Source organism: Notamacropus eugenii, chromosome 2, assembly GCF_028372415.1.
Source record: "Notamacropus eugenii isolate mMacEug1 chromosome 2, mMacEug1.pri_v2, whole genome shotgun sequence".
Taxonomy (NCBI): Eukaryota; Metazoa; Chordata; class Mammalia; order Diprotodontia; family Macropodidae; genus Notamacropus; species Notamacropus eugenii.
The window spans coordinates 42,806,075-42,832,636 of NC_092873.1; the positions used below are offsets into that span (position 1 = coordinate 42,806,075).

Here is a 26,562-nt window from a genome sequence, read left to right on the forward strand (position 1 = left end):
AGCCCTATCATGACTAGGGCACTCTGCCAGTCAGCCCCACATGCAGCCTGCAGACCTCCCTCGGCGGACAGCAAACATCCAACATCTGCCACCAACCCTCGCAAGTCTGAGACATGGGCCAGTCCTGGACTGATGGAAAGATGAACAACTCAGCCTCTAAGGCCAGTGCTGATGGGATCACTAATCTAAAGTTGGAAGGAAGAGCCTCAAGGCCATCTGGGCCAACCCAGCAGTCAGGAGGGTCAAGAAAACTCCAAACCTGACAGGCCTAAGAAAGGTGTCCCTTTACTTTCTGATCTTTTTTAGCAGAAAGGTTTCTGCACAAGGCAGAAACTTTAAGGTATAAACTCTCATGGGTGCCTCGGACCTGGAGCTATTATTTTGTTCTGTATTACCAGCATCTGCACTCTGAAGGGCAGTGTGGTGCTGTTCCCCAAGGCCTGGACTCAGGGTCTGCCTCAGTTGCTCTCGCTATAATTAATCCTGGACTTTGCCTCCCGGCAAAGGCTGCCATGTGCACAGCAGGGGCTGCTGTGCTCTCCCCAAGGACATCACATCCTAGTCCAGACCCCATGCTTACCTAAGGACACTTTCCACCTTCAAGACTGGGGGGACGGTGGGTTTCTATGCTGCATGTAACCATCTATATTGAGACTGGCCATGAGGCCTGTTGTGAGGTAACAAAGCCCTTGTTTCACTCCCACGGTAATGAATCCTACATTCCAAACAGGAACTTGTTCTCCAGGAGCCTAACTAATAATCCTGACTGGGGAAACCTCCCATGGGGCCTAGTGAGAAGAGAGTGGCCAGCCCAAGTGCTTCTGAAACAGGCCAGCAAAAGGCCTTGAAACAGGCTGAGCTATCAAATGAAACCCACTAGCCAGACCTGCGTGCCTAGAAGTTAAGAGCTGTCGGGCCAGCAGCTTCCTAATTTGTGTTCGCAGGGGGCTTCCCAACGTTCAGCGTGGCTCCAAGTGACTGGACAATGCTACACCAGTGGCGGCAGCAGCAATTAAAGCAGCTCACATTTTTACTGTCCCATTGCTACCCCAAATTGACATCATCCCTAGCACATCAATGAGAAAACTCAGACTCCAAAAAGTGAGGGGATGGGGTGGGGATCACACACTGGCCAGTACCAGGGCCAGGACTTAATCCATGTCAGACTCTCCCTTCGTACACTGTCCAATGTACCCTTCCCAACATTCCTGTGAGGGAACAAGACCATGACCCTTGTCTCCTGCCTGAGACATTACAGAGTGGAAAATGACACAATATGTTACTCATGAGCAAAGTCAAGTGCTCAAAAATGGAATCAACAAACACCCAGTGAAAAGAAAGCTAACCTTAGCATCTGAGGAGCCCGGCATGAATCCTACTTGAGTCCCTTCTGTCTCGGGGCTGTTTTCTCCCCCAAAGTCCATTCCAGCTCTCACTCTGGAATCCCATGAGTCTATTGAATGGGTATCTACAATGTAACCGGCCCTCTGCAAGGTGCTGCACTGCCCAAGAAGGGTTTGCAACATATTTGAGGAAACAAGAAAACAACACCCTCCAAAACTCTGACAAACAGTACTGTATGCAGGCTTAATGACAAAGGGATAATTAGGATTAAACAGGGTAACACCAAGAAAAAACTGCAGTGAAGGTGACCATAGCCACAAGGCTTCAAGGAGAGAACAATAATGCAGCAGTGAGGATGGCCGTGGAGAGCTTCATGGAGAAGGGGGCTCGGCTGGATGCTGAAAACTCTGTGAGACAGACAACTGGAGAGGAGGGGAGGTCATCTCAGTCGAGGATTTGGGAAAGAACGAAGGCCCTGGGGCAGGAGTGAACGCAACGCACGGACAGACAGCAAGGAAACACCCTGACAAGAAGGGCAGGGGAGGATGTGACCAAGGATTCGGGGTCCAAGACGGACAGGGCAGGGGCAGGGAGCATCTGAAGTCAGCACCACGAGTTTAGAATTCACAAGATCCTTAAAGCTAGAAATAAGTGCCCTTAGAGGAAATCCAGTACAACCCCCTCATTTTATAGATGAGGAAACTGAGACTCAGAGGAAGTGACTAGCCCAGGGTCACATGGCTCATCAGTGTCTATGGCTGGAATAATCCAAGTGTGAGGTGGGAAGGACTCAGACTGGGAGGGCTATGGTGGAAATGGAGGCGTTTCAAAAGAATGGATGATGCCATTACAATAGGTAGATGTGAAACATGGAAAGGAAGGAAAGCTCACAGAAGACACCAAGTGCAGAGCCTGGGAGCTGGAATGAAGCCTGATACCCACAGAGAGTGGGGAGGGGGCAGGGGTCCTTGCAAACAAAATTATAACCCTCAGTGGGGTGGCCTCCCAGAGACGTGGCTGAACTTGGAGCTCAGCATTCTCATTTTAAAAAAAAGGGCATGTACTGGGAAAGGCAGCAAAGACAGGGACAAAGGGCGAATAACCGCTCAAAAAAAACTGTTATGCTAGTAAAGTGAGTAAATGTCTATGCTTGTCAACCCAAAGATCCCACTCCCTCCTGGCCATTTGCAGACACACTTCACCTGAAGACTGTGGACTATGTTGCTAGGACCACAGGCTTTGACCAGTGAGTTCTCATCTCCATCCAATGGGAACCTCCCATCTCCAAACCCCGCCCCCACCCTGGCTGGAGCTCCCCTTTAGGAGCTCCCAAGGGAAGAGACAGATTTGCTTATTTTGGTATCACCAGGGCTTAGCAGTGCCAGGCAAACAGTCGGTAATTAATTAAAGCTTTTTCATTCAATTATTCTCCCCCCCCTCCCCCCAGCAATATTCTATGCGGCACTTTTTTGTGGTAGCAAAGAACTGACAAAAAAAGCAGACACCCCATGCCTGGAGAATGAGGGAGGGAGGCAGGAAGTAGGCATTCATATGGCACCCACTATGTGCCAGGCACTAAGTGAAGTGCTTTACAAGTGTTATCTGATCTTCACAACTACCTCAGGAGCTTGGTGCTATTATAATCCACATTTTACAGGTGAGGAAACTGAGGCAGAGAGGGTGACGTGCCCAAGGTCACACAGCAAGTAAGTGGCTGGAGCCAGATTTGAACTCAGGTCTCCTTGACTCTGGGCCCAGTGCACTATCCATTGTGTGACCAGATACCTATCCAATACCATCATGACTAAACAAGCTATGGTCCGTGAATATATGCTGAAAGACTTAGATGAATGGATACAAAGCGAAGCAAGAAGGACCAGGAAAACAAGACATCATGACTATGCCGATGTAAGTGGAGAGAACACCCCAATACAACAACCAAAAAAGAAGAGACAGGGGACCCATCTCCCCTCCTTTTTGGGGGGGAGAGGTAGAGAGAGAAATGACATGTTGAACACCATATATCATATTAGACTTTTTCTTGATGTCGATTTATTTTGTTGGAACCTCCTCCCTTTTTTATATGGAATGGTTCTCCACGAAGGGAGGGGCTGAAGATACATCGCACAATGCAGATGATGTCACAACAAGAGATATCAATAAAATGTCATTTAAATAGAGAATGTTGATTCAGGATGGGCCCACAGATTAGTTCAACCACTCTGAATATAAATTTGGCATTATGCAAGCAAAAAGACTAAACTGGCCATACACACTTGAACCCAGCAATTGACAACTGAGCATATACACCAAGAAAATTCCAAATAGAAAAACAAAGGTCCAACATATACCAAAATATCCAGAGCATGGCTTTTCCCAGGAGCAAAGAACTAGAGGAAAGCAGATGTCCATTGACTAGGGAATGGCTAAAAAACAATGATCAACCAGCATAGTAGAACACTGGTAGTGTTCAATACAAAAGGACAATCGTGAGGAACATGTGAAACACTTAACATCGAGTCACGAAGGCCAATGTAGAGAAAAATGGATACAAGGACTCAACAACGTAATTGAAAAGACACATGGTGGAAAAGCCAAGGGAATCTAAGCTCCTCCTCTTGGCAGAGGTTCCAGGAGGGGCATAAGAGTGGGACAGAAGGCTGCCCACCCAGAGGGAGGCAGGGACACTGCCTTTATCAAACATTTTTGCTCAATTGTCTTTCCCTGTTACAAAGTAAGGTTCCCTCTATGGGGATGGCTCCTGGAAGGCTTGATAGATGCTGAGCTGTATAATCAATGCAAAAGACAAGAAAAGGGCCTTTTAAAGAGCTTTGCTGGAGGCAGGAGCAAAGACGGGCCAGGGGAGAACAGACAAGGAGAAAGGAGAAATTCCTCAACGCCTGGTTTGGCTCCAGGTTTCTTCAGCAAGCAGAATTCTCCTCTGACTGCGAAAGAAAGAACAAAATGGGAGTGAGATGAAACCAGAGATGAGGAAGCCCCCACTTCTCTAGTGAGCAGAGACGGCTGGGCTGAATGGAACATCTGAAGATAAAGAGAGAAGATGGCCCTGTCAAAGCAGAGAAGCCTTGTGTGAACTGAAAGCAGACTGAGGAAGGCAGAACCAAGAGCACAGGAACATGAAGGAAACCTGCACTCAGTAAGATCAGAACTCAGACAAACATCATGATCCAGCTTCTGAAGGCTGAAAACAAACCATGATCCTCTCCAGACAGGGGTAGGGCAAAGTCTGCCCCCACTGACAAGACACAGGAAATGAATTTATTTTGTTTCTCTTTGCTACAAAGAGAGTTCAATGGGGGCACGAATTTTGGGAAAGGTTCAATGAACTCTGTCTAGATTTTTCTTGAGAAGGCAGTGTGTTAGGGAGAGATGCTGCCTTTGGAACCCAAAGACTGAGGTGGGACTTTCAGTGCTGTTGCCCCGAGTCACCACAGGCGAGTCAATTGATCTGCTCCTGGCCTCTTTTCTGTAAAATGAGAGTGGCACCAGAGGGCCACTGAGGGCATTTCTAGTAAACTAGACTGGCAAACGTGCCTTTATCTCCTGGCAAAATTGTGGGATGAATTACTGAAGAGAAGAAATGAAGAACTCAGGGGGAAGCAGTCACGTCACATCAGCCCCATTTCCATTTCTGACAGTTAATAAACGAGGATGGTCATGGATATGACATAGGATTGAAGTCTTCCACAGTATCCTGGTGTTGCCGTTTGTTTCTGTAGTCAAGATGGAGAGATGTGGGCCAGATAACAGCACAGGGAAGGGTGGCAAGACCGAACTAAACACCTGGATTCATGGCCTGATGCCGAGTTAGAAGAAAATCTTCGGTGGAATCTTTGGGGCCAGAGCTTGTCAATTCTGCCTGTGTTTTCCCTTGACTCATGTGGAGCCACAGCCCCAGGAGCCCTCCTGCCTCTCAAGAGCCTCCCCTTCAGTCTCCCTGCTTCTAGTCTGCCCTGCACATGCTGCCCAAGAGACTTTCCTAAAGCCAGTATAGACCAAGGAGAAACCTGGGATATGTGTATATTCTTCTCACATCCTATTCCCTGACACGGCCTCTTTAATCCAGTGTCTCCGGTCTCCTAACTGATCCACAGACAAGACGAGGAGCTCTTGGCTCTTGGTATTTTCCCTGGGTGTCTTCCATTCCTGGAGTGCTCTCCCTCCTCATTTCCACCTTGGGCCTCCTTTAAGTTCTGACAAAAATCCCATCTTCCATAGGAAGTCTTTCCCAGCCCCTCTTAATTTGAGTGCCTTCCCTCTCCTAATTAATTACTTCCTAATTATCCTGTATATAGGGCACAGACAAAGGAGAGAGACAAAACAGAAACTATGATTAGGAGGGTCACCGGAGGAAAGGGAAGCGCTTCCAGGCGCTGTTGGGCAGATGGTGCTAAAAGGTTAAGGAAGATGAGTGCTAAAGGAAGGTCTCTGAGGATGGCCAGCACGAAGTCACTGATACCTTCAAACAGGCACTTCTCATGACAAGACTGAGACAGGATCTGGCTGGCGAAGAGTTAAGCCTGGAACGTGTGGCAAGGAACTGAATGAAGGCAGAAAGAACAATCTATTCTTCTTTGGGAAATGTGACAGCAAAGGAGAGGAGAGACAACCAGATGCTAAAACAGGAAACTAGAGACACTAACAAGGAAGAGAAGACTTGAGAAAGTTTAAGCCAGAGGGGAGCTGGGAAAGAACTGGAAGATGCTAAAGAAATGATCTAAATGGAGGAATAAGGTCCCTCCGTGGAGACAGCTGTAAGTGTTACCTGCAGAAACAGCAAGCTTCTCTGCTGTTATTCAACCCAGAGCCCAGGAATTTTAAAAGAGCTGTTTGGATTTAATGGCTCCCCTGACTAATCCCAGCTTGTTTACTGAATGCCTGTTGAACTGAATTATAGAGGAATTCATCTCCCACATGCAGATAGGTGGCATAGTGCATACAGCACTATGGAATACAGAATCAGAAGACTCATCTTCCTGAGTTCAAATCCAGCCTCAGACATTTACTAACTGTGTGACCCTGGGCAAGTCACTTAACCTTGTTTGCCTCAGTTTCCTCACCTGTAAAATGAGCTGGAGAAGGAAATGGCAAACCACTCCAGAATCTTTGCTGAGAAAACCTCAAATGGGGTCATGAAGAGTCTGAAACAACTAAACCAACAACAAATACAGGTTTCAAAGCAACCCCATTTTGCAGATGAAAAACTGAGACTATAAGAAAGTTTTAAAGCAGAACCTTGAAATCAGGTCTTCCAACTTTCTATGCCATAGTATTTTCCTACTTTACTAGGCTGCCTCTCCACTAGCAGGTGTAATTGGGGCAGCTAGGTGGAGCAACAGATAGAACCCTGGGCCTGGAGTCGGGAAGACCTGAGTTCAGATCTGACCTCAGACAGCTGGGTGACCCTGGGCAAGTCACTTCACCCTGTTTGCCTCAGTTTCCTCATCCATCAAATGAGCTAGAGAAGGAAATGGCAAACTGCTCCAGTATCACTGCCAAGAAAAACCCAAATGGGGTCATGCAGAGTGAAACACCACTGAACAACAGGACTAAACAACATCTCCTGCAAGCCTCTTCTCAAGCATTTTTCATTTAGAATCACAGAATCGTAGAGAGTAAAGGGCTTCAGATTAGAGGTCACCTAGAGCAACCTCCTTATTTAAAAAACAACAATATTGTGTGCTGTAAGAAATGACAAACAGGCGGACTTTAGAAAAACCCGGACTTATGTGAACTGATGCTGAGTGAAGTGAGCAGAACCAGGAGAACGTTGTACACAGTAACAGCCAGCGTGTGAGGATTATTTTTGATAGACTTAGCCCTTCACAGCAATGCAAGGACCTAAGACAGTCCCAAAGTACTCTTGATGCAAAATGCCATCCACATCCAGAGAAAGAACTATGGGATTGGAACGCAGAATGCAGCAGACTCTTTTCTCGTGCATTAGGTTTTGGTTTGGTTTGTCCTCATGGTTTCTCCCATTTGTTTTAATTCTTCTATGCAACATGACTAATGTGAAAATGTGCTTAATAATGTATATGTAGAACCCATATAAGATCGCACGCAGGGAAGGAGAGGGAGAAAATTTAAAACTTATGGAAGTAACTGTTCAAAACTGAAAACACATAAATTTTAAAAAATTTTTAAAAGAACAACGTTGAGGGGAAGAGGCAAGGTCTTGCCCAAGGTTACTCAATACAGCAGACGGCAGAGTCCAGGTCTCTGGGTCTGTTTCAGTGCCCTCCTCACATGGGGAAGGAAGCCCCCAGGCCCCTTTATGATCTCGACAGCTTCGCTGACCCTAAGCTGCTACAAAACTACCATTCAGTTCAAAGGAGAGTTCTCCCCTCGGAGGGTAAATCAGTTCTGCAGATCTCACTGTGAGCAAATGTTTAACACACGTTTTAAAAAGAAATGGTACTAACTACACTGGTGAGGCATCAAACTGCACATTAGTAGATTTAAGACTTGGGGAAAAAAAATCTCAAGAAATTTTAAACAAACCTCTGGTCCTGAAAGCTCACAGTATTTCAGGGTGCTCACAGAAGGTTGAAAAAATAAATGGTTGCTATTAGCCAAAGGTCAAATCTTCACATTTCTCAAGGGAATAAAAAAAAGGAAAAAATGCTCGTAGAGTTCATGATGTCACTATCCCATGCAAGCACTAAAATGCCAACAGAAAGAAGAAACTCCCTTCCCCACCCAACTGGGCCCAACTTCACTGCTCAAACAGTCACAGCACTCGGTGTCAATCAAATGGGGAAGGTCATCTCCAAATTATTCCACTTACTGGGTAGCTTCAGCCTATCAGCTAGAGAACACGGAAAAGAGAACAGGCCATCCTGCAGTCCTGGGGAGGAGGTAAAGGTCTGAACACAGAGCTGGCACTGCCAGCCCAGACTGCAGCAATGGGAAAAGGAAGGGAAGACAACTCTTTCTGATGCTGCCCCAAGAGAATGGGAACATCAAATGCTCCCAAACCCAAATAATCTCAACGAACATCCCACCTAAAAGCAATGCTGGGGATAAAAAAGAAAAACCCTCATACCCACACCCACGTGCAGAAGGATTATTTGTGGCCTAATCACTCCAAAGACCTCCCTCTGCACTTGGTAGTGGTCCTGAGCAGAGTAAGCCCACCAGGGTACTACAAGTCATTCCAGTTCAACAGGCATTATTAAGCCTACTCTGTGCTTACAGGGCAAGGGCTTAGGCTATAGAATGTACCAGCAAACAGCAGAAATGGAAAACAATGCCTGCCTCCAGAAAGCTTACATTTCAATGCGCACGGACTTGGGCCAGTCCAAGTGGAAACTGGCGCTAATTTCTAAGGGCAAGGACTCTGTGTGCCCAAACTCTTGGATCCGCACTGAACTGAGTTAGGAAACGCTCAATCCCCAACTTAACAGGTGCGGCTGTACCCTGTGACTCATGGACCACTTCAGCCAGGCCCAGTGGGAAGGAGAGAGGGAGAGAGGAGGATAAAGTGTTACTACCCCAAGGTATCCAAAACAACATTGGCAGTAACCACCCACACACACACACACACACACACACACACACACACACACACACACACACTCTCTCTCTCTCTCTCTCTCTCTCTCTCTCTCTCTCTCTCTCTCTGGATTTAGGGGACTCTGCCTCCGCCTCCTCCCTGGTTTCCTCAGACTCTAGGACTCCTGAGGTCCCTTCCAGTCCTGAATGTGTGATGGTGTCATCTGCAAAGAAGGTGAGAGGATGGATTTGAGAGGGCACAGCTGGGAGTCGCACATCCTGGGTCAGAAGTCTGACCTGGGAAGTCATCTACAAGATGAAGAGATTGCTGGAGATGACCTTGGGTTTCTTTCCATCAATCTCTTAATCCCATGATCCTATAAATTCCCTCTAGCATAAAGACCACAATTCCTTCTGGCGCCTGCACCAGTACTACCCAACAAGTGGTTGGCCTGTAGACCTGTCAGGCCTGTAAAGTCCCCCGGAATGAAACTACAGACAGTGAGAAGAGCCTCAAACATTCTGGAACTCAGCAGGAGGAGTGGCTGCCTCTAAGCAGGATGACAGACTGAGAAAGGTCAGCAAACGTGGCCAGAAGCTTCTGCTACGGAAATTCAAGGATCCCATTTTTTAAGAGTGATTTGTCTGCTAAAAAAGTGCACGATGTAGACAAGGTTGCACTGTGTTATTAAAGACTAGCGACCCATTGCTTAATCACGCATTATTGAGAAACACAGGAGAGAAGCTTGGGAACAAGATGCAAATTATGAGGTCATGTCTCACCCTAAAAGGTCACTATAAAGAAATGTCAAATCTGGCGACCACACAAGTGTCAAGCACCTAAAACCGGTCACATTTCCATCTTTTTAAAGGGATGAAAGAGCCAAGAGAATGTTGCTGGTTATAATGATTGGGTTGATAAAAGCATTTGAGAGAAGGCCAGCTTTGGTCATCAAACTGTAACCTATTAAAAGATGCTGCCCACAGGGCCCATTCTGAGGGAGAGCTGATTGCGGCCCCTCCCCAAAGCTTTTTAAGGAGAACCACAGGACGGCTGGAGACCCTGACCAACACCCAAATGGAACCACTAGTGAAGGAAACGGGATGTGGCAAAGGAACTCCGGGTTCTGTCCATTCACGTTCCTGCGTGGGGTACCGAACACATAGCAGAGCAAAGGAAGAGAAGCAAGCAGAGCAGCGAGGAGACGGTACTGGGATCACAAGCAACCTCAAAGCGCCTGCGAGAACACCCGTGGAGACGGGCAGCTCACTGACGTGCTGCTCAGCCCACGGGTGGGCCTCCTTCCACTCCCTCGAGCCCACCCCGAGCCGCGGGGGCTCACCGGCTTCCTCGGCGCTGCTTCCCAGCCCTCGCTGCCACAACGGCGGGGCGAGGGGGCCAAAGGCCAGGCACCATCCCCCCGTTCTGGCCCAGGGATCCGGCCCCCCTCTGAGCACCCCGGGGGGGAGGGAGCTCTCCTCGTGGAGTGCCCGGCTGGGCCCCACAACTCCTACTATTAAGGGAGAAAAGGGGGGAAGGCCCGGGGCAGCAAGCTGGGGCTCACCTCAGAAATCAGAGCAGGGACCGGCCCCGAGGGCCAGGCCTCTCCAGGGGAAGCTGCGCCTGCAAGGGAGGTCCGGACCAGCCCTAAGCGCGAGGCTGGACAGCGGCCGGCCCCGCCTTCGGCCGGGACGGGCAGGGCGGCGGGCCGCTCCCGGGGGGAGCTCCACACAAAGCCCGGGCCCCCTCCGCGGGTTCCATCACCAGCGAGGAGGCGCTTGGGGGGCGGCCCCCCCGGACAGGGGCCTGCGCGGAGATCTCGGTCCCTCCCCCTGCCCCAGGAAGTCCCCTCCCATCCCTGACCCCGCAGCCCCTGTGCCGCTGCCCCCTACCCGGGCACCCCGAGATCCGGGAGGCCGCCCCCGGCCCTGCCCCCGGGGGGAGGGGTCTCCCAGCGCGCCGCGCGCCCCGAGCCACTCACCCTGCGCCGGCGGGCCGGGCCTGGCGGGAAGCTCCGCTAACGGGTCGCGCTCCCACGCAGCGGCGGCAGGGGCAGCGGGGCGGGCGCGGGAGCCGGGCCGCTCTGCACCATTCTCCCCCCGGCCCGCTCCTGGCTGACACTCCGCGCTCCGCTCCGGCACCCCGGGACGCGGACAGGCCCAGGCCGCGGGCGCCGCCTCAGCCCCAGACGCCGCCGCTACGGCGCTGGGCCGCGGCAGTTTCCGGGTAACCACGCCGCCGTGACCTCCGACCTCGGCCGGCCCCGACGGCGGCCGGGCGGAAGCAAGACTCCTCGGTCTCGCGAAGCCGCGGAGTGGGGCGGGGCGTCGGGGGGCGTGGCCGGGTCGTTCTGGCCAATGGCTGAGGACCCGGCGCATCCTCGGGCTGGGCTGCCTGCATAGCTCAGGCGTCTTCATTCGCTCGCCTTAGAGCTGGACTGGAGCCGGAGCCGGAGCCGAGAGCCCCGAGCGCGCGCAATAAGTGCGAACCCTGTAAACCATGCATGTTGAAAGCATTCATTAAACGCCTACTGTGGTTATGAATTTCACACTTATGGCAGAAGACTGCTATCTATAACAAAATAAGTAAGTTTACATAATAAGCTGAAAAACTCACTAGTTACCTGTTCTGCCTCTGCCAGGTGAGGATGACGCCCACCTGGGTGGATTGTTTGAAGGTAAATGAATTCAGCGGGAAAGGGAAGGGAGCAAGCCAGTATTGATCACCTCCTGTGTGCCGGGCACTGTCCCAGGGTGGTTGTGAGGCTCAGACAAGGTGACGATTGTAGAGCACCCAGGAACATGGCTGGCACCCAGTAGGTGTCCTCCTGGGCAGTTCTTTCCCCTCCATGCTTTCCCCCTGGAGACATTCCTCCAGCCACCAGCTCTTTTGGTTTGTTTTGAGCCAAGCCTGTGACCATGGTTGGAGACGGGCACCTTCCCCCCAGTCCTCCCTCTGCCCCACCTCCCAAGGAGGGTGGGCATTCCTGGACTTGCTTTGGGCCCCAACTAAAAGCCCAGCTTTTACAAGAAGCCCTCTTCATCCCAGTGCCTGCCCTCTGTGCATCATGACCTATGTGTGCTGTGCGGGGCTTATTGGTACACTGTTTGTGTATTCCATTAGACTAAACTCCTTATGGGCAGGAACCCTTTTTTTTTTTTTTGGCCTCTTTTTATATCCAGTCACTTGGCACAGCACTTGGCACATAGAAGGCCCTTAATACATGTTTATTGATGGACTGAAGGGAGATCTGCCCAGAAGTAATGAGCACATCCTTGAAAAGTGGTCCTATCAATCGATTGAACTTAAATAAGTCCCCTCCCCAACTTGTCCTTCCTTCAAGAGATGCCTTCATTTCCAACCAGTCTCCCATTGACAACCCCCAGTCTTAGAGAATTGTCTGAGTCTCTGAGGAGTTAACTCACTTGTCACTGAATAACCAAGACAGGTCTTGAACCCTCCTTCCTGCTTCCTGAGGCCAGCTCCCTATTTGCTTCACTAACCTGCCCCTTGGGCTCTCTCTTACTATTGGAACTCCTGTCATAGATTTTTCTCTTTTTCTTTATATTTGCTAGATTAGATTTTTATACTTCTTGCGTAGAAGTCATTGCCAGACTTGGAGTCAGGAAGATAATAATAATCATATTCTATGGCACCTACTATGTGTCAAGCACTATGCTAAGTAGGTAGCTAGGTGGTGCAGTGGATAGAGCACCAGTGCAGGAGTCAGGAGGACCTGAGTTCAAATCTCACCTCAGACACTTGACTCTCACTAGCTATGTGACCTTGGGCAAGTCACTTAACCCCAGTTGCCTCATCCTGGGTCAGGAATGAATATCAGGTCACTGGATTCAGATGGCTCTGGAGGAGAAGTGAGGTTGGTGACCTGCACAGCCCTCCCTCACTCAAAACAAAGTCAAGTGCAAGTCATGTCACCATTTCTCTGATGGCATGGTCTTCTTCGGCAACGAAGGATGAACACACACACGCGCGCGCGCACACACACACACACACACTATGATAAACACTTTGTGATCATCTCATTTGATCCTCACAACCATGAGAGGTGGATGCTACAATTTTACAGAGTGAGAGATTTGGGTTTGAATTCCATTTCAGTCATTGTGTGACCCAGGACAAGATTGAGCCTCAGTCTGTCACATTTACCAATCTGATAGATGTGAGGTGGTATCTCAGAGCTGTTTTAATTTGCATTCCTCTAATAAAATGATTTAGAATATGTTTGATCTAACTATTGATAACCTTGATTTCTTCTTCTGAAAACTGTCTATTGATATCCTTTTGACCATTTATCAATTGGAAAATGGTTCATATTTTTATAAATTTGGTTCAGTTCCCCATACATTTGAGAAATAAAGCCTTCTATCAGAAATTTGCTGTTAAAATTTTTCTCATTTAATTGTTTTTCCTCCTAATTTTGGCTACATTCCTTTTGTGGGTGCAAAACCTTTTTAATTTCATGTAACCAAAATCATCCATTTTATTTCCCATGATCCTATCTCTTGTTTGGTCATAAACTCTTCCCTTATCCATAGATCTGACAGATACATTTTTCCATCTCCACTAATTTATTTAAGATATCTCTTATGCCTAAATCATTATCCATTTAGATATCATCTTGGTATGTGGTATGAGATGTTGGTCAGTGCCTAGTTTCTGCCAAACTGCTTTCCACTTTTGTCCCAGCCTAATTGCCGTGGGCTGCCCAGGTCATCTTACCTATCTCCAGGTCTTCAGTGGCCAGCCAGATAAACGTATCGAGAGAAGAGACTTCCAGGGTCAAACAGAAGTTGTAGGCTTTATTCAGGATCTTAGTTACATGTCAGCATGCAGGGCAAGTTCTTCCCAAGGAGAAAGGAACCCCACCCCCCAGGCTTTCCTGTCCCCATTTAAGCTCTCCCTGCTGCATAGTTTGCTCATGGATACTGTGCATGCTCTCAGCCCCTTAGCTAATTAACAAAAGGGTGTGCTCAGACCAGGGACCAATCTCAAGGGTGGGATGCTCTCCCCAGCAAGTTTCCACTGAGAAGAGGTGGAAAAACAAGAAAGCTCGAGTCTCACACCTCAATTCCCAGCTGTTCCCTGGGGGGCCTCATGAGAACTCGAAATCAAGAAGCCCTCACTTCTACCTGCCCGAGACCGACTGTTCATGTGAGAACTGTGCTTGCACCCCAACACACTTTCCTCAGCAATTTTTGTCAAATGGCGAGTTCTTACCCTAAAAGCCTAGATCTTTGGGTTTGTCCAACCATAGGTTACTGTGTGACCCAGGGCAAATCATTTAACTTTGCTGAGCTCACTTTCTTTATCTGGACAATGAGAATAATAGCTATTGTTATACCTACCTTCTAGAGCTGTAAAGATCACATGAGATAATAATCCATATGGAAAGCCTTTTGTAAACCTTAAAGTACTAGACAAACGTTAGCTGACAATTATTGCTCTTTGGGGTGTCTGCCATTTTGATTCTTCTGAGAACGTCTTGCTTTGTTCAACTGAAGAACCACCTCCATTATCCCTTCAGTTACCAGGTCTCTTGCCCTAATCCCAGTTACTTTATGAGCCTTTTGTATTTCTTTATATGTATACCTGTTGGTTTCCCTGACAGAATAGAGGATCCAAGAGGACAGAGATTGCATCTGACACATAGTAGGTACTTTTCAGTTTTTTCATCTTTTTATCTCCAGCTCCTAGCACATGAAAGGAATTTGATAAGTATTTGTTGATTGACTGACTAAAAATTACCGGTGATTGACTGGATTGATAGAGAGGTAAGGCCTCATTCTCCTCAGTAAATGAAGAAGACAGGTTCTTTCCAGCCCCTGCATTTCCCTCTGGTCCTTTACATGTTTTTTAAAGGCTTTGTAGTTTCTTTTATCTTCTCTCTCTCAAAAGGACTTATTTCCTATCCCCATTCTGACTTTCAAAGAGCCCTAGTCATCCTAAATAAATCTGAAGTCTTGCTCCTACAAGGAGCTAACCTACATCCCATCCTACCACTTAGGTTTCTTTTGGAGAAAAGAGAGAGATCTGCCTAAGGTCATGTACATGTCATTGAAAAGTTATCCCTCAATCCAACTTTATAACTAACCCAGTCCCCAACTTACCCATTCATTCAAGAGAAGCCTTATCTTCATTTCCAATCAATCTTTCATTGGCCAAGTCTGCTTGCTCACAGTAGTTTTAACTTCCTTTGCTCTACCAGGCCTTTTGGTTCAGGAGGGTAGTTAATGATAAACTCCCACCTGAAATGCATTAGCCTAGTTCAGATTTAAAGGGGTATCAGGAAAATGTCTAAACTTAAAGGTTAAAAAAAATTCAGATTTTTTGGTGTTCATGGCAATGCACCTCAGAGGAAGTATCTACAAAGAGAAGGTATTTTTGTAATGAAAACAATCATCTTTTAGATTATGTGTGGGGAGTGGACAGAGTAAAACCTAGTAAATTAATTTTACATAATGATGAAATCAGATTTGATGTAGCAGCTTTCCTAATTATCCCTGGACAAAAATGTAACGTTGAAGAACTGGGCACTGAATTGTAATGATCTTGGGATCCAAAGACTTGGAGGCTATGGTCAAAAATACCCTAATTTTATGATCTAGATAACTAAGAGCTAAGGTGTGTTTTATGGCGCAGCAAGAACACTGGGTTTTGACTCAGAGGCTGTGGGTTCAAATTCTGGCTTGGCTACTAATGTCCTCTGTGGCCTCTGTAAATGAGAGGGTTGGAATGGATGACCTCTAAGGTGGAGGCTTCAGATATCCAGTGGCTGGACAACTGCATCCTTCCTAGAATGTACTCCTGTACCCCTCTAGATCCCACCTCTTCTTAAGGTTAAGCTCAAATCTTGCAGCTTTCCCAGGCATTCATTCTGGGTCTGAGATCTTCTCCAAACTTACAATAAGTATTGTGCAGACCATTAGCCAACACTGTCTTGGAACATCTCTTTTATTATTCCCTATGATTTTTTGAATGACTTGCATTTCTTACTGAAGTATCAATTCCTGGAGGCCAGAGATTGTCTTCTAGCTCTTTGTATCCCACCCAGCTCTAGAATTCTAGCCTCAGGAATCTTAGAGATCATTCAGCCCAACCCTTTTGGTCACCTGAGCTTGAGTTAACAACTGGTCTTCTTGGTTCCTACCTTACAAATGGATTTGTCTCAGATGGAGAAATTTTTTTTAAAATATTTTTTTTTTCTGTTGTGAGTGTGTTGTAGAGGTCAATCAAACAAGCATTTATTAAGTGATTAATATTTGCCATGAAGTATGGTGCCCGATGGGGATATGAAGTTTAAAAATGAAATAGTCTTTGCCTTAAAGTGCACATTCCAAGAGGGGAGGAACGTATTTAAATAAGTATCTACAAAAGAAATGCCAGGTACTTGGAGAAGGTATTAGCACCTTGGGGACAATCAGGAAAGGCTCCACGTTGGAGGTGACATTTGAAGGAAGCAAGAGATTCTATGAAACAGGTGAGGGAGACACACAACAGAGGCATGGGGAATGGCTGCTGCAAGGGGACAGTAATAAGATCAGTCATACTGGACCACAAAAGATGGGAAGGAACAAGTACTTATTAAGCACCTACTATGTGCCAGGCACTGGGCTAAGCACTTTACAAATATTGTCTTACTTGATCCTCACAACCACCTTGGGAAGGAGGCACTGTTATTATCCACATTTTACAGTTGGGAAAATTAGGGCAGAAAGATTATGATTTGCCTGGGGTCACACAGTCAGTAAGTGTCTAAGGCAGGATTGGAACACGTCTTCCTAACTCCAGGCTCGGTAGTCTATCCTCTGGACCACCTATCTGCAGGAAGGATAGATAACAAAGTTGGAAAAGTAGATTTGGGCCAGGTTGCTAAGGGGTTTTAAAAGCCAGAAGATTCTATTTGATCAAAAGGTAATAGGGATAAATGGTCAAAGGATATGAAGAGGCAATTTTCAGAGGAAGAAATTAAAGCTATCTATAATCATATGAAAAAATGCTCTAAATCACTATTGGTTAGAGAGATGCAAATCAAAACAACTCTGAGGTACCACATCACACCTATAAGATTGGCAAACATGACAGAACAAGAAAATGATAAATGCTGGAGAGGATGTGGGAGAGTTGGAACACTAATTCATTGTTGGTGGAGCTGCGAGCGCATCCAACCATTCTGGAGAGCAATTTGGACCTATGCCCAAAGGGCTACAAAAATGTGCATACCCTTTGACCCAGCAATATCGCTACTAGGACTATATCCCCAAGAGATCATAAAAATGGGAAAGGGTCCCACATGTACAAAAATATTTATAGTAGCACTCTATGTAGTTGCCAAAAACTGGAAGTCAAGGGGATGTCCATCAATTGGGGAATGGCTGAATAAATTATGGTATATGAATGTAATGGAGTACTATTGTGCCATAAGAAATGATGAACAAGAAGACTTCAGAGAGGCCTGGAAGGACTTATATGACCTGATGCTGAGTGAAAGGAGCAGAACCAGGAGAACTTTATGCACAGCAACGACCACAGTGTGTGAGAGTTTTTTCTGGTAGACTTAGATTTTTGTAATAACACAAGAACTTCTTACAAAAAAAAAAAAAATCCCAATGGTGGATCTCAAGGCAAAATGCCTTCCACACTCAGAGAGAGAAATATGGAAGTCACTCACATAATGTAGAAGATCATGTTTGTATATGTGTATGTGTTTGTGTATCATGTTCTGATTTGTTATACGATTTCTTTCATTTATCTTAGTCTGACTACATAGCACGACTATAGTGAAAATATACTCAATAGGAAAGTATATGTAGAATCTATACAGAATTGTATGCAGTCGTGGGGAGGGAGGGGGGTAGTGGGGGGTAGGTGGGGGGGGATAAAATCGCAATTGTATGGCAGTGATTGTTAAACATTAAAAAATAAAAATTAAAAAAAAAAAGGTAATAGGGAGCCACTGAAATTTATTAAATTTGGGAGTGACTCATCAGATCTGTACTTAAGGAAAATCACGTAAGCATCTCCAGTCCTCCAATGAATTAGAGGGAGGGTAAGTCTTGAAACAGAGAAGTCATCTGAGAAGCTACTGAAATAGCCCAGGTGAAAGCCTGTTTTGAGTGGGCAGAGGGGGAGAGATGTGAGAAATATCATGGAGGGAGAAACAAGATTTTGTAACTGATTAGATCCATGGGGCAAAGAAGAGTAAAGAGTTGAGGATGATGGGATGCACCTGGATGGTTGGAAGAAGTCTCCATGACAGAAGTAGGGAATTTAGGAAGAGGGATGGGGGTTGAGGGAAAGACAACTGAGTTCAGATTTGGATGTACCACATTTGAAATTCCTGTGGGGCACCCTGTTTGCAATGTTCAGTAGGCAGCTGGAGATGTGTGATTAGGGCTCAAGAAAGAGGTTGGGATGGATCTGTAGACCTGAGAAATCACCTGTGGAAAGATGACAATTAAATCCATGAGAAGGGCGGAGAGAGAGAAAGAAGGCCTGGGACAGAGCCTTGGGGTGCACCGATAATCAGTGGGTTTGGCAAGCATGATGGTCCAGCAAAAGGGACTCAAGAGTGATCAAAGATATGTAGAAGAATCAGAAGGCAAGTACCATGAAAACCTAGAAAGGAGAGAACACAGGAGGAGAGGGGCGTCAATAGTAGCAAATGCTGCAGAGATGGATGAAGACTGAAAAAAAAAGGCATCAGATGTGGCAATTAGGAAACCATTGGTAATTTTGGGCAGGGCAGTTTCAGTTGAGTAATGAGGTCAGAAGGCAGACTGTAAAGGGTTAGGAAGAGAGAAAAGGGATAAGGAAGTAGAGGTAATGCACATTAAGACAGCTTTTTCTAGGAGTTTGACCATGAAAGAGAGGAGAAATATAGGCCAATAACCTTAAGCTATTAAGAATGGTAGAGTCTAATGAGAGTTTTTTCAAGATAGGGGAGATTTGGGCATGTTTGAAGACAGTAAAGAAGGAAGACCTTGTAGATAGGGAGAATTGAAGATTAGAGAGCATGATTTGGGGTGGGAAGATGCAATTTGCTAGAAAAGATTAGAGGGGATGAGACCAAGGATAAATGCAGAGGATCTGGCTCTGGCAAAGTCACTCCATCAAATACTGGCGTAAAGGAGAAAATGGAAGATGTAAAGGGATTTTGAGGTATAGAGAAGGGGAGAAAAGAGAGCCTACATCCTCTTTTTTCTCAGCAAAGTATGAAGTGAGGGCTTAATTCAGAGGAAGGGTGAGAGGCTTGAAAGGAAAATAGGTCTGGAAGAACTTCTCTAGAGAGCACAATAAAGAATCAATTGGAAAGGAGTAAAAGGACTGTCTTGCTGTCCTGAGAGCTGTTAGGACTAGGTAACATAAATTTGCAGTTGGCTACACCCAGTGTCCACGTAACAACCTTCCTCATAGGTCCTAGCCAATGCCATCAATTCTAATCAAGACCAATTATAGGCTGGGTCCCTTTACTTGCTTCTGAAAAGGCTTACCAGTCTCTGGTTGCTCTCCAAATACAGGAAACTAGATTTCTTCTTACTTCATAAGACTTTAATTAAGGAATGAATTGATTCTAGTTTAACAGCTCATATTGTTTTGACAACAATGAAGACATTCCTGGGCAACTTTTTCACAAGTGGATTCCTTTTAAAAACAAATCCTTTTAAAATATAGTGTACCACAGGAATTGCTGAGTCACCATTTGGAACGGCCACTTTGAGTGGTGTCTTATCATATGATTGATTGCTGCCTCTGTGTGTTCATCTCTCGTTGCCGAAGAAGACCATGCCATCAGATAAATGATGACATGACTTGTGCTTGACTTTGTTTTGAGTGAGGGAGGGCTGTGCAGGTCACCAGCCTCACTTCTCCTCTGAAACCTTCTGAATCCAGTGACCAGATGTTCATCAGGATCACTGGAGATGACCCAGGATGAGGTAATTGGGGTTAAGTGACTTGCCCAAGGTCACACATTAGTGAGTGTCAAGTGTCTGAGGTGAGATTTGAACTCAGGTCCTCCTGACTCCTGCACTAGTGCTCTATCCACTGCACCACCTAGCTGCCCCTTTGCTATCTCTGTATATAGTCTCTAAATGCCTCTTTTGAATGTGAATCATAGGAATAATACACTTTTATTGGTTATTGAGATTATATGATCAATCATTTATTAAGTACCTATGTGCTAGGCACTGTACTAACAGAAACCCATTCAAAGTGCCACTCTGCAAATATGCTGCCTGCCTCCAAACCAAGTCAATGTCCTGGGGGATTAAGAAGAGGCAGCCCCTGAACTGAGTTTTGAAAGAAGTTTAAGGATTCATTCTAATAGGCAGAGATAAGGAAGGAGAGCATTCCCTCCAGGGAGGACAGCCTAGACAAAGGTAAAAGGGGGCAAGACACAGAACTGAGTTAGCCTGGGACATGGAGTGAGGGAAGGGAATTCACATAAAATAAGCCAAAGAAGGTGAGGCTGGAGCCAGATTGGGCAAAGCTTTCAATGCTAACAGAAGGAATTTGTATTTTATCCTAGAGGCAACAAGAGGCGATTGGACGTCTTCGGGCAGAGGAAAGGTGTGGTCAGACTGGTGCAATGGGAATATTATTTTGGCAGCTTTATGGATTGGAAAGGGGAGAAGCCAGGGTTTCAGTCATGAGGCTGCCACAGTCACAGTAGCATTCTGCCAATATCCAAGTACGAGGGTAGGCACAAGACAAAAATGTTGGCTTGAACAGACAGCAGGGGCTCCTCTCTCTGACCAAGGGCAGAAGTGTGTGAAATGAATCCTTGTCACAACCCACTTTACTGACAGGCAAGACAATGAAAGAATTCAGCCTTCCTGTGAGGGTGAGGTCCATATTCTTATTCCACAAAAGCTGTGTAGAGCAGTGAGAAATTTTGTACATTTGTGGGAGAGTGTGACTGTGCGTGTGCCTGGATTACCACCTGGAGAACGTCAGGAAACGGACACACCCAAGGAAAAGAAGCCTCCTCGAAAAGATTAGCTATGAGAGGTGGTGGTGGCAGCTTAGCCATGGAGTTAACTGCTTTGTCTGCTAGAGCATTTACCGGGACAAGTCCTCGTTGGGACAAGCTGTGCACTGGGTGGCAGCTTCTACAAGCAAATAAAGTGTGAGGGGAGAAACCAACACATCCCAATAGGGGCCTGAAGTCACTGGAGGGCACACCTGGGAGCTGTACTAGTTGGAAAGTGTGTGGAAGAACCCAGGGAGCCATTCTTAATGATAGCATGACATGTCACCGCTCCAGAAGGCTGCCTTGGAAGAGCATCGTGGATGTTACAGGTACACAGAGAAGTCCTGTTGAGACTTACCCTGGTCAAGGACCGAAAAGAAGACAAGAAGACATTCCTGAAATACAAGCCTCCATCCTGTGGAGGCCTCACAGAGTTCCACAAAACAGCAAATTGCCAGGTTAAGACACACAGTGCCCGGAATGTACCATTTGGTGGTTAATGCCAACTGATGACACAGAGGGTGAGGTCTTTGTTTTCTTGTTCAGAGCAGGGAGTGCAGGACGGCTGTCTCAGCTGGTCCATAAGAACAACGCCCAGACCAGCAATGGAGGTATTCTGTGCAGGCCAAGATCACAGTAACTTTTGCCCTGGGCTGGGCGCAACTTTAACACCTCATGATCTGCACTACCCCCTCCTACCATCCCCACCCCCACATCATTCGACACAGTTCTTTAATCACTCCAACCCAAGCCTGGGCCAGCTGCCTTCACTCGTAAGCTGCCCTGAGCAACGGAAGCTCACACAGAGGTGAGGGCAACAGTGTGGTTCAAACTTTTCAATGGCCTGCATAATAAATAGTGAAATGACGTCAGGTAAAGACAATCCATTCCTTGATAAAGTCCTAGGCCGAGTCTGGACCTCCAGGCTGACAGAACTACAAAAGTCAGCACACGCTCCGTGCTACAAAAACGGACTAGTCTTGGAGGCCTGAATATCTCAATTCTGCCAGGCTCACTGAAGAGGGCTGAACAAAAAGGGAGTGGTGGGTGTTAAAAAGGCAGGCAGTCATTCATTAATTTGCACTAAGAACATAAACTCACTACCACGCACAGAAGTACCAATTTTCTTTACATATTTACAATTCTACATATTTACTCATCAATATATTTTCCATCTTCATAATTACAAAATAATCCAAAACATGAGGACAGTAGTACCACTGGGTTCCTTCTCAAACATACATGACCCTTGTCCTCTTACATTTAAAGTAATGATTTAACCAAAACCAAATCATAGTGCATGCCTGGGAGGAAGCAGTAAGAAAAATCTGTTAATGATGCTAGTGTTTCTTAAAAATGACAATGGCTTTGTGTAGAAAAGGCAGGTTCAGTTAAAAAAATACACAAAAGCCTCATAAGAACCTACTTTAATAACTAAAATAAATAGTATTTATTAAACATTAACCCTGCCCCCCCAACTGTACCGTGAAAAATGTACTTCCTTAACCCTCCTAAGTACGTCCTTCCTTCTCTGCTGGCTTCCATCAGCAGGAAGTGAGTCATACAGCCTAACTCGGTTCTAGGTCCTAGCCAACACTTCCTGGGCAAATGGGCATCATCCTGCATAGACCTGTGGCTGCAGTGGTGGGGGGAGTTTGTCATTCTCAACATTCTCTGAGTCAATGGCTGCTAAAGGTTGGCTTGGGGGCTTGATGTCCAGGGGATACTTCTCCACAATATCTTGAACCTCCTTTGCAATTCCATCAGTCCAATCAATAAGGTCTTTTTCAAGCTTCTTGGCCTGGCTCATGAGCCTTTCTTGTCGCTCGTTCAGCTGAGAGAGAAGATCCAAGTTCTTATACATCTGTTTCACTCCAAGGCAAGCATCAGGAGCCCAGGGCTCAGACTCTTGCTTCTTGGGAGAGGTCTGGCCCGACATGTAGCGATCAAAGTCCTCCTGACTTAAATTCAAAGACTGAGCATCCAGCTTTTCAATGAAAGCCACTGCGCAGCACTGTGAAAGGAGAGAGAATGACCATGAGCCCAAGAGGCAAGTCAGAACCCTCTGAAGTGGGGTCTCCTCTGTGCTGAGAGAGGGAGAAGGCTCCATGATGCCAGGAGATGGAAGGGCCTGGACCCTTAACTGCCCAACAACTCTTCAAGGAGAACTGTGCACATGTGACAACACTTACCACCAGTTTGGGACATAATGGGTTGAGGGGAGACAGCATATGGGCTCACATCAGGGAGGGCACGAGGGGTTGCCCTCACCTTTCAGAAATCACTTGCCCTTCTCCCCAGGTGCTTCACCAACTGGGGCTTCACCATCCCATCCCACTCCCATTCACTTCCACATCTAGAGTTGCCTTCTCTTTCTTTTTTTTTTTAATTTTAATTTTTTGAGGCAAACGAGGTTAAATGATTTGCCCAGGGTTACCCAGTGAGTTAGTGTCTTTAGGGCAGATTTGAACTCAGGAAGAGTCTTCCTGATTCCAAGCCTGCTGCTCTACCCACTGTGCCACTTAGCTGCCTTGCCTTCTCTTTTATTTCATCTCAAGCTCTCTTTCTTGTCTCCTAGCCCCTAACCACTATTCCTTTCACCTTTAGAATTTTCCTCTCCTACTCATCAAATACTAATTGTTTTGCACGCTTATTTAATGACTCCATGGAGACAGATCTTCTCTCCTTCTAAAATGGACGAGCTCCTCAAAGTCAGAGAAAGCAGTCCTTGTACCCCCATAGCCTGGTATAGAGCCCTTTTACGGGGGTCAATGTTCAACAAATATTTGTGGGATCTAAGTCCTACTCAGCTCCTCCTTTCCTCAAGAATCTTGGTCCTCTGCTCCTAGGAGACTCCCAGTTCCATCAATTAGCCTCTTAATAACCTCCAAGTCCTTGCAGAATTCCCTGGTTTTCTTTTCTTCCCCCAGACTTTAACCCTATGGGGTAAGGACCAGACCTCCAAACCACCACTGTTCCATGCATGGATGAGATCTGCTGTTGTTAGTGAAATGAAGTATACATTTTCATTCCCATTCTGAAGAAACTGGCATACGTGAAACTCAAGAGAAAAAGAGGAATGACCTGATTTCATTCCAGCCCACTTTCCCTTTTGAGGACTGAAGTCCCAAGAGCCAGCTATGGAGAAGGAAAGAGAACCAACGGCTTTGCCAAGGCCAGTTTCAAGCCTGGCACTATGGTACCATTCCCTGAAGACACCTGGCTCCCAGCCCTTCTTTCCACACCTGACCTTCAATCACCTATGTGTGAATATAGAACACAGAGATATATATGTATAAAATAATATAATGTGTGTTAAAGATCAGCGCTTCTTAAACAGTTTAAGAAACACTGAACGGGTCATGACTGCAAAAAGTTTAAGAAGTCCTGTTATAGATAATACAACAATATATATAATAAAACAGAGATGGGAACAAATTTAATGATCCTTCTCAGAATCAGTAATAACCTAACTAACGAAGATTTCCGTGGTGAAAAACAAGCTCACCTCTTACCAATTGTCAACCAGGGTATTTTTTGGTTTTGTTTTTTAAACAAAATCTCTGCTCAAACTGTCACCTTGGAAAAGGGCATAAAAAAGTTAACCCCAATTTCCCTTAAACCAAGGCCCAAGATTTACCTGACTGTTGCTAACATGGGTCTCTCAACTCAAGAAGCTTGGCCTAATTTAATGGTCCTTATAAAATGGACTGAATGAGGTTGCAACAGGTGAGACTGGCCCCCATGGGGATTAAGCATCACCAACCACAAGAGCTCTGGCTAAACAGTGGATGAGGAGGTGTACATGGTGGTGGGAGACATCTTGAGTTAGTGGTAAACTATTGGTCAAAAGAGGCCTGGGTCAGCACCTCTGGTGGATCTCTCACTAAGTGCCTGACCCAGTCTATAGCACCGAGGGAAACATAAGCCAAACACCTACCAAGTTGGTGAAGTAGTAGCCATCCTCCCCAGTCATCAGTCGGCTTGGATTACAGAAACGAGTGATATACTGGATGTTGGACTGAAGGCGTGGGGGGTTGCCCTTCAGAACGATGTAGATGAGGGTGGGTAAGAAATCATCAGCGGATGCTGGTTCATTCTTGGTGATCTTAATAGCATTGAAGATGTGTTTGCTGCATTTGGTGATGCAGGCCAGCTTGTCTCGGGGAACACGCTTAGAATCCATCTCAATAATGTCTACAGAACAGAAAAGAGGTTTCCTCCAGTCAAGAGATTCCTGTATAATTTACATCTCATCCCAAATTCACCCCACTTTAAATAAAACCCAATGAATGAAAATCTAGACAAGTCAGGAGATAATCATTTGCTCTAAAAGAATTAATTACCACTTAAAGCTCATTATTGCTAAGGGGATTCCTCTAACTAAGGAGCTCTTCCAATGCATCAGATGCTCAGAATCCAAAGCACATGTCCCCCTGACAAAGGGGAAGCAGCATCCTCTGCACGGAGCAAAGTCAGAAAGTCAGTTGGGTTACAGTTTCCCAGGGGTACCAGCCCACACTATATCAGACAGCTATTCAATTTATATATACTTCCCTTACTCACAGCTACTACATAAAGCATAGTCTGTATTTGATAACAGAATCCAACCACAAAACAAAAATCCTTCTTCAGTAATCAACCCATTCAGATCTAAACTGGCCAAGAGCCCAGTGGAGTAGATATGTCACTGTGCATCTCTAAATGCTTAAAATATGACTTGAAATGATTTTTTTCTTTTTTTTTTACTATGAACTTAAATTCAACAAACACAAATATTTCCATATATGACAAACAGAAAAAGAAGCCTTGCTGACTTGTGGCAGACTGGTCTGGACTGGTGAACTTGGTGGTTTGGAGTGTGGCACCAGCAGGGAAGCCAGCGTCAGAGGCTCAATGCCTACGTGGACTTGGTGGCTGCACTTCTGCTTTGCTACCACAAATGGCACTATCACAAGGACTGAGAAAGCCTGGGGATGGCTTATCACAATCGTGACCACTACTGGAAAAAGGAAGCCATGTGCACATCTTCCTGATGAGTACCAGAAGCCGCGTCTACATTCGTGAATTTGATCCTGCTGCATTGGGCACATTCCCTGGCAATACTGGCCCACGTTTTGTGGGGAAATTGAGCAGCCTGAGTGCCTGGCCCTGTCTGAAGAACCCATTTACTAGGTGTTTTTAGTTCAGTGGACAAGAAGGAAGTGGGTACCCCAAGCACTGAAGATTGGGACTCAGGGGCGTGCCTTCCAATTCCAACTCAGGGGCCCCCTTGAGCACATCATGCTTGCTACACTCCAGTCTCGGGCCTTACTGCCCATAAGGAAGAACATGAATCACTCCAGCCTCCCTCCCAGACAAGCTGACCCTTGGATCTCTTTCACTGACCTGTAATGGCTTTGACTACCATATCAGAGACTTCTGGGATTTCTTCATTGACAGGGACACAGAGCATCTGTGGAGTAACCCAGTGCAAGGCTCTATAAAAAGAAAGAAATTAATGGAAATTTGCCATGCCAGGGAAGAAATTTCTTAAGTATGTGGACAACTGAGCTAGCCAGGCTCTTCGGTTAAGGAAAAGTAGGGTGCTAATGTGTCTAATTAGGCCATCCAGGAATCAAACCTGGAGTCTTCAGCAGTGTAGATGCTCAATAAGTATTTGTTATCTGACCAAGCAGGATTCCCATCAGGGTACTTAAAATACCAA

The 26,562-nt window shown here is 46.2% G+C and overlaps 2 protein-coding genes across 7 annotated transcripts in view; both read right to left on the bottom strand.

The window, feature by feature from the left end:
* The window catches only part of TMEM248 (transmembrane protein 248), a 28,718-nt gene extending 17,580 nt beyond the window's left edge, over positions 1 to 11,138 (bottom strand). Inside the window, exons 1-2 of one of the 3 annotated variants that reach the window (XM_072640064.1) lie at positions 10,845 to 11,117; positions 10,428 to 10,486 (exon numbers count right to left, since the gene is read on the bottom strand). The gene's annotated coding sequence lies outside the window, so the exon portion shown is untranslated. Of the gene's footprint in view, positions 1 to 580; positions 646 to 10,427; positions 10,487 to 10,844 lie in introns of those variants that run through there. The other 2 variants (XM_072640062.1, XM_072640063.1) reach the window with 2 other exon arrangements.
* Positions 11,139 to 21,967: 10,829 nt separating this feature from the next.
* RABGEF1 (RAB guanine nucleotide exchange factor 1) overlaps positions 21,968 to 26,562 on the bottom strand; it is a 39,039-nt gene continuing 34,444 nt past the window's right edge. For all 4 annotated transcript variants that reach the window (XM_072640068.1, XM_072640065.1, XM_072640067.1 and 1 more), the window contains 3 exons: positions 26,244 to 26,335; positions 24,796 to 25,052; positions 21,968 to 22,869 (listed from right to left, as the gene is read on the bottom strand). In XM_072640068.1, the coding sequence (XP_072496169.1) occupies positions 22,471 to 22,869; positions 24,796 to 25,052; positions 26,244 to 26,335 (748 nt within the window). In that variant the 3' untranslated portion in view covers positions 21,968 to 22,470. The remainder of the gene's footprint in view (positions 22,870 to 24,795; positions 25,053 to 26,243; positions 26,336 to 26,562) is intronic.